The sequence below is a fragment of the Rattus norvegicus genome, chromosome 14, assembly GCF_036323735.1.
Source record: "Rattus norvegicus strain BN/NHsdMcwi chromosome 14, GRCr8, whole genome shotgun sequence".
NCBI lineage: Eukaryota > Metazoa > Chordata > Mammalia > Rodentia > Muridae > Rattus > Rattus norvegicus.
Genome location: NC_086032.1, coordinates 95,781,588 through 95,801,373, shown reverse-complemented (window position 1 = coordinate 95,801,373; position 19,786 = coordinate 95,781,588). Strand labels below are relative to the sequence as shown.

The following is a 19,786-nucleotide window of genomic DNA, read 5'->3' as shown; positions in this document are numbered from 1 at the left end:
ACAACACACACTTGGAAAGCGAAACAGGAAATTTAGTTCTCTTAATGCACTGTGTAAGGCGGTGTGACTACCATCTCCACAGAAGCACTGCCTCCTATGGCCAGCAGTGGACGAAACAAGCTGCAGAGTAACACATCAAACATGACTTCACTTTTTGAAATGGTAGGTTTACAAATCTACCATCCATGCAGACAGCTCTGTAACAGACTGAACTCAATCCTGTTAGCACCCTTCCTTCAGTATGTGGCATAGTCATAGATCATTTGCATAAGTACTGAAGCATATTTCAACATCCGATAGATACCACCTTTCAAACATCCCATTCTTCCTTTAAAAAAAAGGAAAATAGTCTTCAATCTATTGTGCTTCTCAATGTTTCAACAAACTGTGGGCAGTAACTTTGCCGCCTTTTAAAAGTATAGCTTTGAAAAGATTAAATTTTCTTTCAAAAGAGAAAGATGCTCTTCTGAGACAAGGTTTCACTATGTAGCCTTGAGCTCAGAGATCTGCTTGGCTCTGCCTCCTGAGCGTAGATTTTTTTAAATAGCTTATCTATTAAATATAAATTATGGTGAACTGAAGTGAATGCCACACTTATGCTAAAGATTTCTTTAAAAAGGAGCTGACTGATTAAAACTTCATGACTCTACACTTTTAGTATATTCCAGGTACAGTCTAAATATCTTAGACTTTAATAACCACTTACCATCTATCTCTGTCCCTGACCTAACGCCCTACTGACAGTCCTGTTTGGGGTCCGTTAATTCAGCAGATCACTGGCTTCCAGGAACCCACGAGCTACAGATTATCTATCAACAGACAGCATCGAGTACTTTATAGTAACCCATCTACCACGGATCTTCAGCAATATATTTGGTAAATACATTAATTTTCTAACTTGCTTTTGCTTTGTAGCTATGAAGAAAAGAATTGAATAGTGAATGTGCTCGGTATCCTAATTCTCTGTTCCTGAACTACAGCCAGTTGTGTTTATATAGAGAATAGAGAATAAACTATATTCCCACTGAAGTCAGATCTGTGCTTTACGTACATACAGAGAGGAAGGGAGGGAAGGAAAGAGGGAGGGAGAAAGATAGACAGTTTGTTTTTGCCCCATTCATACCCCAAACATCATCATCAATAACAACAAAATCCCCAAAAAAGACAAAAAACAAGGTTTCTCTGTGCATTCTTGACTATCCTAGGATTCACTCTGTAGATCAGGTTAGCCTAAACTCAGAGTCACCCGCCTCTGCCTCCCAAGTGCTGGGACTAAAGTGAAGCATGACCAACCCGCCCTACATTAGTGTTTTTTTTTTTTTTTTTTGGTTCATTTTTCGGAGCTGGGGAGCAAACCCAGGGTCTTGCGCTTCCTAGGCAAGCGCTCTACCACTGAGCTAAGTCCCCAACCCACATTAGTGTTTTTACAACCCAACCTACGACTCAAAGGATTATCTACTCTCAGGAAGTCACTCACTAATCAGCAGCAAATACCATGCACCCAGCTGTCTCGCTGCCTTCGAAGGTAAGCAAGAAGCTCTCCCTGTGGCCTGGACTTCCTCTATGGTCCATACTCCCCTGTGTTGTTCTAAACAGGGATTTCTGTTGTTTTTGTTTTTAAACATGATACTCATTTGAAAGTTTGCCACAGCCTTCTTTGTCTTTTTCCCCTACTACTCCTCTAGCTTAGCATTTGCTTGTCTCTTCTGTTTCCTATGACCCGGCTGCTTTTAGTATAGAAATTCTCTGAGCAGCTAATCATAGAAACATTGAAGAGGCGAATCTCTCTAGTCCTGTAGGGTAGGTGTCAAGGGAAACATCCTAAGACACTGAATGGCCTCAAAGGGTCCCGAGATGATATATTTCCCTCCTAAATTGTGAAAAACTTCATGTGTGTCAGGAAGACACACTTACAGGCAGTCTGAGTATTGGGCTGTCTCATGATATCCCCAAAAGTGTGAGAAAAAGCTTTCACTACAGCATGGGAAGATCCAAATATCCCAGGGTGAAGGCAAGGAAACTACTACAGCAGCGCAGAGATCCAACCCAACACATCCCATCTGCTCACATAAAAGGCCACAATTTTCAAGAAAGAGGGAAAAAAAGACTAAAATGGGAACCAAAACTCCAGGAGAGGAAGCATTTGCTGGGGGAAGCTAATTAGTGGCTGCTTTTATATTTTAAAGTTAATCATTTTACCTGGAAATTTGCAAGCATTTAGGGAAATGGGGAATAGCTGATATCCCCGTATGTTTTATTCACTTACTTTTTCACATATTACAAGTTTCAACTGTAGACAATCGGAAAATGAAAAACAGCCAGTCTAACAGGACTTTAAAAGCTACCTAAGAAATACATTACAAATTTAAATGCAATTCATGCTGTTAGCCAAATTTCAAACTTGAGGAGGAAAGTGTAGGGCCCTACTTTGGGGTGTTTCCCCTCCCTTGCTGAGCCTTTTAGCCTGCTATAGCGAGAAGTTGTTTACACGCTTGGCAGCTGCTCTAGGCCCTGATTTGAGCCCAGGACTTTCCCTGGCAACCTTCTCCCTCGCTATTAAGAAATTGTTTATGCCCCTGATTGGGTCAGGGACTTTCCAGGACACAGACTTTTCCTGTTCTCCTGCTTGGGGATTTTCACCTGCCTTGTTGTTTTCCACAGCTTTTGCCTCGGGTATATAAGGAGATCAGAGCTAAGCCTTGGTGGCACTCTCTGGAAACGGATGACCCGTGTATGTGTTTCTTTCAATCCTGCAGACCTATGCTGGATATTCACACACTGGCATGAATATCATTTGGAGGTCCCACGGAGATCAGGGAAAGAGAGGATAACCTGATGGGATTGTTCCAAAAGGCCAGCTGGCAAGGAAGCGGAACATATTGGGGACCACGGGACAAAACTGAAAGTAAGTATCGCTACAAAGGTTTTGTCTTAGCCATGGGAACTACAAGTTCCTCGTTATTGGTCGTAGATCAGCTTGTGAGTTTACTCAAACAACAAGGCACTGGTATTAAGGTAAAGACAGCCCAAGATTTTGTTAAAGCTATAGAACAAGTAAGTCCTTGGTTTATAGCTAATGGCGGATTGAATATTCCGGATTGGAAACAGGTTAAAGGGGACAAGGTAATAATGGTAAAATGTTTTTGTGTATGTGTTCTTTCAGAGTTATGCTAAAATCTAGAGACGTGAAGTCAATTCTCATAGATGCTTTTAGTCTTTGGACCCTGACCAGAAAGTTTCCACCCTAGACAAGGGGGAGAATGGGTTTGAGAAAAACAGTCCTCCCGGGCTCTCCACAGATGTTTTGGCGAAAGACGGAAAATGAGCTTAAGCTTTTTTGGAGCTCTCCTAGGGACAGAAGGAAGGCGGGAGCCGTCCTGCCTCCTTGCTGGCTCCTATTGGAGAAGTGCTTATTTCTGGTTCTGGGTCCTTTAGGTAGAATATCTGGGTCCCTTTGGTGGGATGCCATCTAGTGGAAAGAAATACTGAGTTACTGGAAGTGCACCTTAGAGACACTGCCGGAACTCAAAGTGAGCTCTGAGGGCCCCAGCTTAGCTTAGCTCTGCCTCTTCTCTGGCTTTCCCTCACCACTCTCTCCTCCCTTCTTCTCTAGGAACCTCCAGGAAAAGAAAAATTCTCAAAGACAGTGCTATATCAACATTGGGGGAGCTTATGAGGAGGTGAAACTTGATGCCACCTCTATTCCCCGAACAAAACCCACTGGAAACTTCCTCAGTCGCATGTGGACCCTTGATCTGTGAAAGAACTGTAGGGTTCTCTGGTTTTATTTGTTAGAACTGTCCATCTGCATTTCCCTCTCTATTCATTAGCCCCTGAATCAAGCCAAATATTAGCCCAAGTACATCACCTTCTGACCTCTGGCTCGCACTACACGGTGTTTAGGTTGTGATTTTATTACCTTATTCTGACTCAGAAGCACACCAAATTAGTAAGATTTAGTTTCCTGAAAATTTACTCTAACACTGTTGATTTCATGTAATTCCATTTATCTACTGGTGCAATTGTTAGTCTGTGCCAGTGATGTGCGGTGTGTGTGTGTGTGTGTGTGTGTGTGTGTGTGTGTGTGTGTGTGTGTGTACATACATGTGAATACGATACAGCTTTGTCTCAGTCTACCTGGCCTTGTTTTCTTTTTCCTCACCCTATTCTACCTCTTCTAAGAAACTGGTTGATCAATACCATCCTAACTGAAGTACAGGCTTGCAAGCCGATTACCAAACTAACGAGGGACTAAAGAAAGAAATGCGGAAGACAGACTTAATATACACAGCAATAAGGCTTATTTAAGACAGAAACAAAGGCTTGGTTTGGCAGAAGAATTCATAATAAATGGGTGACCTTGATTTCACTTTTGTTAGAATGTGGGCCTGCCCCTAACACACAGCAGTGCTTTGCAGAGGGCCGGCTCCCAAGCCTGAGACCAGGCCCCACTCCTTGCAGCAGCAATCCCCACTTCTGGTCCTAACCAGCCCAGCTCCTCCGGGCTATGCTTCAGAGACACCCACCTCTGCATCTTGGGTTTCTCTTCTGTCCCCTCCTCCCCCACCCCCCTCACTCTGTCAAGTTCCTCTTAGTGTTTTAAAGGGAAGCTCTCTTTCCCTTAAGGCTCCAACATAGTCCGATCACCATTGCACTGTTTCTGTCATGGTCCCCTTCTCTTGAAACACTGTGGCTTTGGAGTCCATTACTGCCGCCCTTCCTTAGGTATATTTAACAACCTGTTTTAGACCCAGGTTTAGACTTAAAAACTGGTAACACCTTGTCTCTCTCCCTCCTTCTCTCCGAGTAAGTGTAAATTTGTGTGTAATACCCTGAGAGGTCAGAGGTAAGGTTAAAGCCCCTGGATCTAGAGTTAAAGGCAGCTGTGACCTGCCTGGCTTGGATGCTGGGTATCGACTCCAGTCTCCACAGGAACAATACGTGCTGCTCTTAACTGCTGAGCCGTCTCTGTAGCACAAATAAACAGTCACTGTCCCTAGCTGGCCTAGATCAAGAGATCTACCTGCCTCTGCCTCCAAAATACCAGGATTAAATTAAAGGCAGACAACAGTTTATGTCAGCACTGAGGACGCTTACGAGCTCAGTAAAGTGTCCTGGGTGCATCCTTCAGTTTTATTCTTCACAAACCTACTTGTAACACGCTTTACCCTTAAGTTCCATTCTTGTCTATTTTCAACGTGGACCAACTCTTGTGTTTGCAGCCCCGCTCTGTACTCAATGCTCCACTGAACTCCATGACGAGGTGGTTTTTAAGCTACATTCCTACAGCTAATAATGTCTTAAAATGTTTCCCCCTTGAAACCTTCTTTTGGGTTGTTGCAAACTGAAAGAAAGCTGCTGCCTTAGAGGAAGAAAATCCTACTGGAAATAATTACTCCTACTTAGTGTATTCCTGCTAATCTCATAGTAGCCACAGAATAATTTTACTGGACAAATATTTAAATTATTTGCAAAATTTGGTCTAATTACATAGGATTTTCCTTGTTCCTATGATCTTTAAATCTCTTGATTAGTGGCTAAATGAAAGAATAGCTCAGTATGAGATCAATTTTCAAAACTAACTGGGGCTTTAAGCCTAATTCTTCCATTAATTTTTCTAAGTGTAAAGCTACATAAAATTAACAGGTTCCAGGTACGGTGGTCCCTGTGAGTTTGAGGCCAGCCTGTTCTGTACAGTGCACTACAGGCTAATCAAGGTTACATAAAATTAAAATAAAATTTAATGGCCATTCTATCAAGCTGGACATAAATGGGATACCATATGCTATTATAAGTACTTAGTCTTTCTATGGGAATTCCTGGGAGACAAAAATCTAAGACAGCCTGAACCAGCTGATGTCATCAATTAGAAAAACATCACACTAAAGAGTCCCCAGGCCCCAGCTTCTCTGACGAGGATGACATCGGGTACTCCCACCCACTTTTTATGTAATAAAACTTTAGGTTTGGGCTGGCAAGATGGCTCAGTGGTGGGGGTGTTTATAGCCAAGCCTTACGTTTGATCCCTAGAACCCACATGGTTGATAACTAATTCATGCATTTTTTTCCCTTGGGTTTCTACACACACATGAGCAAACGCACGTGCAGGGATAAATTTGTACATTCCCATGCCTCACCTCAAATATGTGCTAACTCCCTGTGTGGACACCTTCAGTGACTGTCAAAACTGAGTTACACTGTCTTAACTATACCACAAAGCCCCACACCTTCTGGACTGCATTTCTACTCTAATTCCTTTATGATTACTTATATGTAATCTTTTACCAACAGGAATAGAGCTGGTCTTGACTTCAAGGGAATACAGGAGGCTGTCCTTGTCACCATGCTTTGGAACAGCTGGTAGGGAAGACCTCCTTTTACCTTAGCCAAATGCTCACAACTCCAAGTTCTCTCCACTCTCAAAAGAATTCTCTTACTATTCAACATAACCTGGATTTTGAAAAAAAAAAAAAAATCCAACTTCAAGATCAAGCCAGTTAAGTTCCAGCATGGAGGAGGGGTGTGAGGCTCCACCCTGAGCTGAAGCTACTGATGGCTGGTACTGGTAGGTTCTCCAGAGCCCTGTGATGAACCCACATACATAGGGGTAGCACTGAATGGACTTGGTAGGGTAAAAATACTCATTTTAATGGAAGATGTGAAGTCAGGAGTGAGATATGTTAGAGAATGTGGAAGGAGCTGGAGGGTAATCAAGATATAAGATAATGAATGAAACTTGTAAGGAATTAAAAAGTCAGGCATGTAAGTCTTCTAAGAAGAACTCTATTTGAGAAAACGTCTCTACTCTAGAGACCATGGCTTTAAAAAAAAAAAACAAAAAACCTTGCTATGTTAAAAAACAAAACAAAACAAAACAAAAAGGTATTCATAGAGTCTAACCAAGTGACTACACGTTGTCCTGATATTAGAAATGTTGCATGTGGTGGTCAATCTGTTCCAGCTAAAATATAACCTGTTCTGAAGACCACTGTGAATGAATGGTCTTGTAGATCTGACTACATACCCTGTGCTATGACCAGAAGCACATCCCTTAACTACATAAACTCTGTCAGGAGCAAGCAGAGGCTCTCAGGCTTCCAGCGGATGGCTACACTACAGACAACGTGTGTGTAGCTCTGGGAAGCCTTAGGCATGCTCAGACTTCTGCCTTCAGTTCCCTGGAACTGTCACCCTGTCACCTTGTGAGGAATACCCAATGCTTTGAGTTGGCTTTGCATCCCAAGTATACAAAAACACTGTGTCTCCAAGGGCAATGGCATTCACGGTAAATTTTTCAGAACTGTCCCAGTGCTACACCAAGAGATGTTTCTGGGGGTGCTGGTCCAGGAATTTACTAAACACAATAACACCGTACCAAAGAAAAGGCTGCATATTCAAAAATAGGAGGCACAGAAAACTATTTGAAATAAGAAATTTACAACCTTAGAAACCATATTATTTCTTTTAAAGCACTTTCTTGATTAAATGAATCCTCATGATATCTAACAGGTCAGGTCTAGATAATTCAGAAAAATACAAAATGCGTATTTTGCCAATAAAATGTAAAGGCAACATTAAAAAACAAGTCCTACTGGAATTCCTCTTTCTGACTGCAAAATAAAGTTGGCTTGGCAGGTAAAGACGACCAAAGCCTGAGGTCTATCTTTGGAACACACTTGGAAGGAGAAAAATGACTGCCTGGTCCTCTAACCTGTAGGCAGACAGGCAAGGACACTGCCTGGAGCATGCAGATTCATACACATGGGAGCAAGTAAACAAATGAAAAACCAACAAGACTTGTCCCTGTCCCCAAAATTTACACCAAGTCTGGCATATTTTCCCTGCCTTAGTCACTAATGATATCTGGATGAATCTGATTTATTCTGAAGTTAACTAAACATTTATTTCTCCAATGTGGAATCTGGTGTGGTCCTAAAACAGTAAGACATCTCAGATTATTAACCAAAAATAAGTTACAATTTGGACAATAGATACTAATTTCTTAAAATCAGCCATTCCATTCGAGGTAATAGTTATGGAAACACACTGGCCAGAAGGAAAACTAGAACTAAAAAATTATTTCAAGGCCAGGCGGTGATGGTGGTCCAAGCCTTCAATCTCAGCACACGGGAGGCAGAGGCAGGCAGCATCTCCTTGTTAAAGCCATATCAGGTAAGTTCCAGGACAGCCAAGGCTATACAGAGAAACCCTCAAACAAACAAACAAACAAACATACATTTCAAACACTCTAAACAGCAAACATGGATAAAAAGCTTTGCTAGATCTATCTATAGATAGATAGCTATAATATATTTATCAGAAGATAAATATCTAAAATGAAGAACTCAAAATACAAAATGCCAAATACAAATATCGAACAGCTAATCAATAAATAGGTAAATGAGATGAAAAGATTTCAAGAGATGACATGAAACTGTCACACAAACACAACACACAGAAAAAAATGTTCAATGTCCTTGACCATGGGGGAACTCCACTCACACCAGTCAGAATGACTGTCATAAAAACAAATCAAATGCTGGCAAAGACTCGGGTGGGGCTTGACTACGCTGCTCATGGGAGTGTCTACTAGCAAAGCCACTGTGGATGCCAAGGTGACCCAGCTATGCCACCCAACACAGCCCCACAGGACTCTTACGAAAGAACGGGATGATTACACTAGTAAGCAAAATAACGGAAACTAGGAGAGAAAGCGGCATGCTTCCTCTCAGTTTTGAGTTTATAGGACAGGAAAGTAGAAGCAAGATAGACTGAGGGGGAGGAGAAAATAACAGGGGGATGTGAATACAGCACAATATATACTGGATTGAAATGGATGTCTGTAACCTGGCACTATCTACACACAGTGAGTATAATCTAATCAATAAAAAAGTCCTTACAGACCAGCAGTTTAATATTCTGCACAAAACAGATCAACTATCAAATGTACAAAAGAAAAGGAAGTTACTACAAATGTGAAGATTAAAGTGGTATATTATCATATGGATAGCCGTCTATTTTCTTAAACATGAAACCTCCACAGTTTGAAGACTCTTTAGGGCCTGAGAGATGGCTCAGCGCACTCCCTGCCCTTGTAGAGTACCTGGCCAGATTCCAGTACCCACATCTCGGTAGCTAACAACTGTTTCTAACCCCAGATTCAGGGAAACTAACATCTTCTGATCTCCCAAACACTTGCACACAGAGACCTAAGCATAAACATAATTAAAAACAAAAATAAAACGGCCAGATTTTAGATAGGAACCACAAACTTAAAAACCAAGTACTCATGTGGGCTTTCAGTACTTCTAGATTAAAATTCTTAGATACTTCAAAATTATCAAGTAACAGTCAAATGGATAAAAGCCAGACATCACCAATACCTCATGAACTGGATACCGGCAGATGCCTGTGATTCCAGTACTCGGAATGTCAAGGCAGGAAGATCAGAAGCTGACAACTCTCTGATTACAGAGAAAGTTCAAGGCCAGCCCGATACACACATAATCCTGTCTCAAAAAAGCCAAGAATTACTACTAAGCTGGATGTGGTGGCACATGCCTATGAGCCAATGGGAGGCTGAACCAGAGGGAACTTAAATTCACAGCCAGCCTACATAGCTGCAGGTCGATCTGGGCTAGAGAGCAAAGCAAAAGTAGAAACTGGCTTCATAACATTGCAAAAACACAACAGTACAAACGAATTCAAACTGAGAAGAACAGTTTTAATACTGCAAAACTGAAGCAGCACCAAAGCAAGAGGACTCAGAGCAAACAGAACCAGCCATAGTAAAAGGGCCAACGGGGGTTGTCCTGAGAACAGCATGACCTGGAACCCTAGAAGCTTCAAACTGTCTTAACCTACCATGGTCTCCATTCCAGTTCCAAAGAGCCTGCCCACCCTTTCCTGATAAATGCCCTTTCACCTGAGACCTGACTTACTTCCAAGAGGACATCAGCCACCTGGTCACCACCAGTCCTTAAAACAAAAATGACTAAGACTTCATTTCTTTCTTTTGGTTCTCTGATTATCAAGACCTCAGACTATCCACGTTCGTGTTCTTCATTTCTGATGCCCAACTGTTCTGAAACGGCTACTTGGTGTTACTAAGGTTTTCTCTTAATAAATGTGCCTAGAGAAATACACTGCACAGCGTCTGTTCTACAGCAGGCCCTTCCTTACTCCTCATCTGGCGCAGATCAAACCAGTGCTCCATTCCTTTGTGAGTGCACATACATGTTCCCTCGAACGACTGTGCTACCCAGGGTTCTACCACAGACAACTAAACCAAACGCATTAGCTGACAGGCTTCTGAGACACAGTTTCATTACATACTCTAATGACCTCCAACTCATGACAACCCTCCTTCACAGCACCCAAAGGCTGGAATTACAGATGTATGGTACTATACCTGGGTGCAGACATTGATTTTGAATGGTAGAGGACAAAAGGGAAGGAAAGAGGGAGGGGAGAGAGGCATCAAATTCCATTACAGATGGTTGTAAGCCACCTTATGGTTGCTGGGAATTGAACTCATGACCTCTGGAAGAGTAGTCAGTGTTCTTAACCATTGAGCCATCTCTCCAACTCTGCATTAAACTTTTAAGAACATTTATAAGCCACACTATGAAACTGCCTATCCTAAAATTAGGAAACTACAAAGTAAATGTCAAGCTTCTCGCTCTAGAACTTTGCAACCAGACACAACTCTAATTCTAAATTAACATCCAGCCTTTCAAATATTAAGCTTCCATCTAATGTATATAATAAAGTTAAGACCTGGACTGGCAAAAATGACTGAGGGGGTAAAGGGGCTTGAGGGAGTAAAAACAGGTAAGAAAGAACAGACTCTACGGTTGTCTTCTAACTTTCATGTACATGCCGTGGCACACGTGACCACACAGGCAGGCCATGTACAAACACATCCAAACACAGTAATAAGACTACAATAGCCAGTCATGATGTGGTGATGTGAATAAGAATGGCCCCCATAATCACATAGCCTTGAATGGCTGGCCTCCAGGGAGTGGCGCTTTTGAAGGAGTAGCAGGCATGGCTTTGTCAGAGGAAGTGTGTCACTGGAGGGGAAACCCATGCTCGTCCCAGAGGCTCTCCATTCCTGTTGCCAGGGGACCTGGACATAGAACACACGGCTACACATGCAGCAGCATGACATGTATGCTTGCATGCTTCCGTGCTCCTGCCTTGACAATGGACTAAACCTCTGAAACTCTAAGTCAGCCCCCATGAAATGCTGTCCTTTATAAGAGCTGCTATGGTCAAGGTTCTCTTCACAGCAATAGGGCACCGACTAATGGATGCGTTTAATCCTAGCATTTTAGAAGCAAAGAAGAACAGATCTCTGTGAAAAAAATCCCCACAAACTGCTGATCTCTACCCTTACAGTGACCCTTCGGCAAACTTGTGAGCCTGCCCTGCCCCACCCACACATATGTAGAGATAAAGTAAAATGCAATTAAAAATAAGAAGCCATCCCCAAGCTTCTAAAGAAACATTTATAGTAGCTGAAGAAGTATTTGACAACCGACTTTCGCTCTAGAAATCTGCTAGTCTTCACAGTTACCCTGCCCCATTCCATCAAGGTCCAAAAATGTCAACTTTCAAATGGCAAAATGCAAATTTAACACATCTGTTTCCCCTCCCTCTAGTCCAGGTGGCAGCTGATCCGATTATGTGACAAGTTCTAGCCCACGAAACACAGCTTTCGTGTTCTTGCAATTCCATTTCTCCAGTGATTTGGGGAATTCTGGGGACAGTTACTCACATTACAAAATTTGTTGTAGATCAACAAATAGAAAAACAAACAAACAAACAAAAAACCAAACCAGAACAAAAAACACGATAACAAATTCACTTTGAAAAGAACCCTCCTTAGTTCATAGAGATTTGGGGGTTTAATCTGTAATTGCAACATTGTGCATATATTAATAATGAAATCTATTTTCTAAATATTCCCTACACTTGTTAACTTAAAGAACGTGTGTTTCATGCCTTCTCCATTTTAAATGCATGCTACCTTTGATACGAAACAAGTACACATCATAGAGATTATGCCTGCCCCCCTCCCACCCAGATTCATAAGCAAAACAAATGCTTGTCGCCATTACGTTTGACTTACAGTGTGAGCACATTTCCAAAGGGTAACTCGCCTCATTTCCCTGGGGAAGGAAGAAAGAATCAATTAGTTATCAGGTACACATAAACATCTTTAGAACATTAAACAACTGTTTTATGTGGCAAGAGACAAATGAGCCACACCTTTTAAACATAAATTTATGTCCAGAATTATAAACTATACTTACTTTTTAACTGATAAGAAAACTTATCAAGTATTTGTTAACACCATCAACACAACACACACAAAATCCCACAAATCAGGGACTGGCAGGCACTTGCTTGTCTTTCTGGAGGAGCTCTTTGTTTTTTGATTTCTTTTCCGAGACACAGTTTCAAAGCCCAGGCTGGCTTGAACTCCCAGCGTAGCTAAGGATGACTTTGAACTTCTGAATCTCCTGTCCTGGGATTATAGGCTTGTGCCAACACATCAGGCTAATGAATTTATTTTTGGTAAAAAGTCTCAGAGTGAGAACATTCTGATCATTTCCACTTAAAGTTTAATGAGACTGCAATATGAACTGTTAAGGAGAAAAATCCTTGTTACCAATTATATCCATTCACTAAAACAGAACTTTCAAAATCCTGCAAGATGTTAGCAGGAACACTAATGAGCCCGATCTAAGACGGCCATTTAAAACTTGCTTCCAAGCATTTCTTTACTTAAGAAGCCATCCTATTGCTTATGTACTTTCCCTACTAGAGGAAGGAAAGGGTATTCTAGGAAAAAAATTCAGGCCCAAGTTTCCTAAAGCCAACATGTTTTAAACTTACATAAGACTGCAGAATTCAAGCATTGTCCAATATGACCAAGTCATTCACAAGATCACTTGACAATGAACCCCTCGAGTAAAACCATTAGCTTGGTGTTGGCGATGAGCTATGTACTTGGCATTTTGAATAGTAGTCTTGCTATGAAACTGTCTAGTGGGGTTGGGGATTTAGCTCAGTGGTAGAGCGCTTGCAGGCCCTGGGTTCGGTCCCCAGCTCCGAAAAAAAAAAAAAATAAAGAAAGAAACTGTCTAGCACACAACTTACTATGCAGAGCAGGCCAGCCCTGAAATCATAAGAACCTGCCTGCCCCTGTCTAACATGTACTGAAGGTGTGTACCAGAAAACCTGGCAAAGAGCTGTTTTTTGATCAAAACACAGACCAGAAAGACCCAACAACATCTGCCCACTGGGAGTAATATCACCTCAACCCCGTGGCTAGTACAGCACAGCAAATCGGGAAGTTGTGTGAAGCAGGACTTTTCAGAAATGACTTGCAGTCACTGGTGTAAAAAAAAAAGGGGGGGGGGGCTGGAGAGATGGCTCAGAGGTTAAGAGCACCAACTGCTCTTCCAGAGGTCCTGAGTTCAATTCCCAGCAACCACATGGTGGCTCACAACCATCTATGAATAAAATAAAAAAATAAAAAAAAAAGGCACCTGGGGTCTGTCCCCAGAGAACTGAGAAGTACAAGGTTGTATTTGTGGGGAACAGCACCTTACTTAGAGAAGGAAGATACAGAGACCTAAAATCTGTAGCAATCTGGGATCTACAGAGAGCTCTCAGTTGCATTAGGCCATCCCCCAAAGTCAAGGATAGAACTAGTTGAGTGGGTTAAACTATCTCTGATGCTTACAGAGCTGGGAATGCTGGCTGTGACTTAAGAGGGTGTGCAGACAAGGCATTGGGGTACACTCCTCAGAAGGTCTGCATTAGCCATGAATTAAAAGGCTATTCTGAGCTTACCCTGAAGAAAGATTTTTTAAAATCAACCATAAACTCAGTAAGTTAACTCCAAGTGATTTGAGGGCAGGACAAAACAAGCAAGCACTCTAAAGGAACAAAACAAAATCCAGCAAAACGGCATAAAATTCAATGAAAAAAAAAAGCCATGCAGAAAAGACCATAATTATACCCTGTCACCTAATTTCTAAAAAGAAATCATAAAGCAAATCTGTATTCTATTCTCCTATAGTATTCTCTATTCATATACCATATTCTCCTATTCTCTCCACATAATATATTCTATCTCCTATAATACATATCATAAATATGGCCCAACAAAAATACATCAGGCACAGTGGTGCACATTGGTGACCCAGGAATCAGGTGATAGGGGAAGAATGAGTAATCTTCATTGACTTTGTGAGTTCGAGGCTAGCCTAGACTACATGACACTGTCTTTAGGGGTAGGGGTGGGGGTCCTCAATAGGATTGGTCCTGTTTTATCGTTGGTGGTGATGTGTCAACCTGGGGGTCCTCCTGGGTATCCACCCACCCTGGCACATCAAGTCTCTGGGAGGCTATGCACATCCTCCCCCACTGAGGGCAGACAAGGCAGCTCAAACTTCACCAAAGTGGCAGGATACAAAATTAACTCAAAGAAATCAGTAGCCCTCCTTTAACCAAATGATAAACTGGCCGAGAAAAAAAAATTAGGGAAACCACACCCTTCACAATAACTCTAAAATATCTTGGTGTAACTCCTAACCAAGCAAGTGAAAGACTGAAGCTGAAAGATCTCCCATGCTCCTGGATAGGCAGGAATAACGTCGTGAAAATGCCCTTTTTACCAAAAGCAATTTACAGATTCAATGCAATCCCCATCAAAATTCCAATACAATTTTTTATAGACTTTGAATATTCAACTTCATATGGAAAACTAAAAAGCCCAGGATAGCCAAAAGAATCCTGAACAATAAAAGAACTTTGGAGGAATCCCCATCCTAGACCTCCAGGTAAACCACAGAGCAATAATAATAAAAACTCCACAGTACTGGTACAGAAACAAACCAAAGGAATCTAATCGAGACCCAGAAATAAGCCCACATACCTATGGACACTTGATTTTTTTTGAAAAAGCCAAAACCATACAATGGAAAAAAGAAAGCATCTTCAACAAATGGTCCTGGTCTAACTGTATGTTTACACGTAGAAGAATGAAAATAAACCCTTATTTATCACCCTGTACAAAACTCAAGTCTAAGTGCATCAAGGACCTCAACCTAAGGAAAACCTGATGCACTAAATCTCATAGAAGAGAAAACGGGAGATACCCTTCAATGAATGGGTCCAGGAGAAACAAGTCCTGAACAGAACACCAATGGCTCAGAGTCTAAGATCAACAATTGATAGATAGGACCTCACGAAACAGTAAAGCTTCTGTAAGGCAAAGGGCACTTCCAATAAGGACAAAATGGCAGCTTATAGACTGGGAAAGGATGTTCATGAACCCTACATCTGACAGAGTAGGTAGTACATTGTATAAAGTACATTGACTTTATATCCCGAGTTTATAAAGAACTCAAGAAGTTAGACGTCAACTACCCAAATGATCCAATTTAAAAATGGCTCCAGAGGCTAACCTGAGGAATCCCCAATGGCGGAGAAACACTTAAAATGTTCAGTTCTCTAAGTTTATGATTCTTCCAATGTGACTTGTTTGGTATCAAGGGTTTTCTTTTCTCGAAACAGGGTCCTAGCTGGTCTGGAACTCACATAGTAGTCCAGGTTAGCTTTGAACTCAGATCTCCCCTTGCCTCTGCTGCCACGTGCTGGGATTCAAGGTGTGCACAACCACACTTAGCATAGACATGGGTTTTAGGACACTGAGCTATAATCATTCACTAATACCATCTAACCTGATGCTTCAACCACTTCAAATCTGGGCAGCATTTGTTCCTACTCATTCTTCCTTCCAGTATGCACACACATCGTTCAGAACATGTTGACCACATTACATTTTCCTCTCTGGGGCCAGGAATCGATGATTTACTCAAAGGAACTAGCTCCTTTCAGACAGAGAACTACTCTTAAGTCCTTAATTTAATCTGATGTGTTCATACTTTAGGTTTTTATACTCTGACCAGTCCCTAGCACACTTGATTCTTCTTTCATGGTTATAACTGGGTGTAACCTTTGCCATAGAAGTTTACATCTCACTAAACTGGTGTACTAATATTCTAGGACACTTTTTCTGCATAAAGAGTCCACTATTGGGGCTGGAGAGATGGCTCAGCGGTTAAGAATACTGACTGCTCTTCCAGAGGTCCTGAGTTGAAATCCCAGCAACCACATGGTGGCTCACAACCATCTGTAATGGGATCTGATGCCCTCTTCTGGTGTGTGTGAAGATAGCTACAGTGTGCTCATATATAATAAATAAATAAATAAATCTGTTTTTAAAAAAAAAAGAGTCCACTATTATCCCTCCTTAAAAGAACAATTTGTAAGGAAAAAGGTGTGTGTGTGTGTGTGTGTGTGTGTGTGTGTATGTATGTATGTATGTATGTATGTATGTATGTGTGTATATATATACAGTAGAGTAGGTCTGATCAAAGTATAAACTGTTCTCAAATATTGTCCCCAAAACATAACTTTGGGACTGTAAGTCATCTATGGATAGCCACGGATTTTGTGTCTGTCAAGAACTTACACAATCTAGACCCAGGGAAAAGACTTTCAGGAAAGATACAACTTTGAAAATTGAAAGTATTAACATATACAGTAACCTACCCCACCTAAAGCAGAGTTCATTAAAACAACAAACACACACCATGAACCCAGGCTCAGTGCTCAGGAGGCTGAGGCAAGAGCATCATCTGAGCCTGTTGTTTAACCTGACCTATGAAACACGGCTGAGAGGGTTTCGAAACTAAGGAGGGGTCAGCACAGCGGCACACACTTGTAACACCAGCGACCAGGAGCAGAAGCAGCTGTTAAATCTGTGAGTCTATGTCCAGCCAGGTCGACATGCCAAGTGTCAGGACAGCTGGGGCTACACAGTGGGACCCCGTCTCAAAACAGTTACAATAAAGTAAAACTAAAACTAAAACATCCATCAAAAAGATTAACAAACCAAAATTTAAGGATTTGTCAACTAACTGCAAATCAACTGAGAAAAAGAAGCGGGGGCAGGCTATGGTTTAGGTCTATAATCCCAGCATACCGCCCCAGAAGATCAGGAGATCAAGGTTCAATGGTAAAAGTTTTGAATAATATATCAACTGCATTATTCTATTAATTTAATATTTTCTTATTTTATGAATACATCATCTACTACTAGAATTCATATATTAGGATTATAAACAAATTAAGGAACAGGTTTCTGTAGGAAGAGGTTAAGAGTAAAAACAAGGACAGTAAATCCCAATTTCTTTTCATTATAGATTTTCTATGACTGATATACACTACAAGAACAGCACAAACTGACTTTGATCAGTAACTATAAACCATGCTGCTGGCTAGACAACAAGAAGTGACCCACACTACCCATTCCCCTCCTCCCTGTCAACTGTCTTTGGTTGGTTGGTTGGGTTGGTTGGTTGGTTGGTTGGTTGGTTGGTTGGTTGGTTTGGTTGGCTTGGTTTCCTTCAGCTGAGACACAGTTTCTCTGCTTGTAGCCCTGGCTCTCCTTGAGCTCAGAGATCAACCTGCGTCTGCCTCCCAAATGCGCCCCAGTGGTGCCAGGAATCATATCTAGGTCGCCTGAAAAGCAGGAGCCCTCCCCACTCTGTCTAGCCCTCACATGCTTCCCTACTTATCAGACATACAAAGTAAGATGGCATCATTCTAGGTTCCTCCTCCTAAGAGAAGAGTTTATATTAGTACACTTCAAGCCCCGCAGTAGCAAACACTTCAATATTCTTATCAGTGAAATGTGCTCCCATAAATATGAAGTCAAACTTTATTGTGATGGGAAAATGCTGACCACCAAACCACTGTGGATAAACTTTAAACAGCCCATCCATAAATGGGTCTTTCCTCTACAGGCCAACCATCAATCTGTCCAGGAACATGACCTTAAAATTAAACAAACTCAAAAAAAATAATAATAATTAATAAAAATTAAAGGGGAGAGGTACTATATCCAAAATGGTGTTTTACAAGGCAACTGGTATGCTACAGGCTATTGCTGCACGAGACTTTGTGTGTCGGGACTTAAGGATAGGGTCCAAATGTATAAAGCACATGTTGAATTTGTCAGATGCAGCAAAAGCTTTTACGTAAGAAAGTTCAGAGACACAACCTGCTGGCCCCTCCCGACAGTGATGTTCTTCAAAGAAAATTTTAAAGCTAAAATCCTTCTGATGTCCTTAATTACCTTTAAGTTAGAGTTAAATGAAGACATTTTAAAAGTAAAGCAATGAGCTTATAGATGTAGAAAATGCTCTGTAAGATATTGATGAATGGAAAGGGGGAAACACTAACATTTACTAGAAGGAAAAAGTCAAACGCTGTTTAAGTTCTCCCTCTTCAAGCTCTCCTTTGGAGAGGCAGGGATAAGAAGGCTAAGTAAGCAGCAGGTATAGAGGACAGAGACAAAATGCAAACGAACTTTGAAGCTAATAAAACCACCATACCAATACAAACAACCAAGTTTGTCCCACCAAATATAAAGGGGAAGGAATAGTTTCCAATTAATTTCATAAAACCAGCATCATTCTAACATCCAAACACAATGAATTAGTTGTTCTCACAACCTGTGAGTTGCTAAGTCCTTTGGGGAGGGGTCAAACAACCCTTTCACAGAGGTTGCCTAAGATCAATAGAAAAGACATTTTTCTACAGTTCCTAACAGTAGCAAAATTACTGCTATGAAGTAGCAACATATTAGGAAAGTTGATAACCACTGAAATAAAGAGCAAAAACAGAAAACCACAGATCATTTGCCTGAAGAACAGAGCAGAGATGCAAATACACTCAACAAGATATTTGCAAACTTAATTCAGGAACACATTAGGATGATCATATACGATGAACGGGTGGGCTTCATCCCTGAAATGCAAGGCTGGCTCAACACATGCAAAGTGATATACATACATACATACATACATACATACATCACACTGTAAAATAAAGTTAGAACAGATATCATGCAAATTGACATATATAAAATACATTATATAAATAGACCAATTATCATGAAATCATTACAATGAATGCAGAAAAGGTCACTTGACAGAGTTCAACAAACTCTCATGATAAAGGCCCTAGAGACGTTAGAAGTAGAAGATAATAATAATAAAAGGCCTATAGAACAAACCCGTGCCGTGACCCATACCACGTTAAACAGAGAAGAATACAGCATTTCCTCCAAAATCAGGAACAGAGATGTTCCCGCTCTTCCCTTACTCAACAAAGTGTCCAAAATCTTAACTATAACAGCACGGAGAAGAAAGATGTAAAAGGGAAATAATAGAAAGAACCAAACTTTGTTTGTAAACAAGGCAATTGTGTTTAATAGACCCCACAGAGTGAACAAAAAAACTCTGAACCAACACTTCCAGTAAAGTTGCAGAAGGCAACATCAGTTTACGAAGGTCAGCACGCGGCCTTCAAATATACAGGAAAGAGGTTAGGAAATAGATATATTTCGTAATAGTTTCCCCCCAAAATAAGGTGCGTAGGAATAAACATTACCAAGGAAGTGAAAGACTTCTACAACGAAAACTTCAAAACACTGAAAAAAGAAACCAAGTCACTAGACAGTAGAAAGCAGTTGCTCACTCCTGGACGGACAGAATCAGCATTGTATGTGGTCACAGGAACAACAGCAGTCCAACAGCAACCCAACGCCTATCAAAATGCCCACGTCATTCTTCAGAGAAGTAGGGGGAAATCCAAGAACTCACTGGAACCATGACTAGCCAAAGCAATG

At 41.2% G+C, this 19,786-nt stretch overlaps 1 protein-coding gene and 1 long non-coding RNA gene across 4 annotated transcripts in view; one reads left to right on the top strand and one right to left on the bottom strand.

Annotated features, from left to right (window-relative positions):
- Ppp3r1 (protein phosphatase 3, regulatory subunit B, alpha) overlaps window positions 1-19,786 on the bottom strand; it is a 49,683-nt gene that overhangs the window by 6,642 nt on the left and 23,255 nt on the right. For all 3 annotated transcript variants that reach the window (XM_006251517.5, XM_063273012.1, NM_017309.3), the window contains exon 2: window positions 12,140-12,179. In XM_006251517.5, coding sequence (XP_006251579.3) covers window positions 12,140-12,179 — 40 coding nt within the window. The remainder of the gene's footprint in view (window positions 1-12,139; window positions 12,180-19,786) is intronic.
- LOC134481791 (uncharacterized) lies at window positions 1,108-10,145 on the top strand. The gene is made up of 2 exons (XR_010057596.1): window positions 1,108-2,905; window positions 3,614-10,145. It is a non-coding gene; the product is annotated as an uncharacterized LOC134481791 (long non-coding RNA).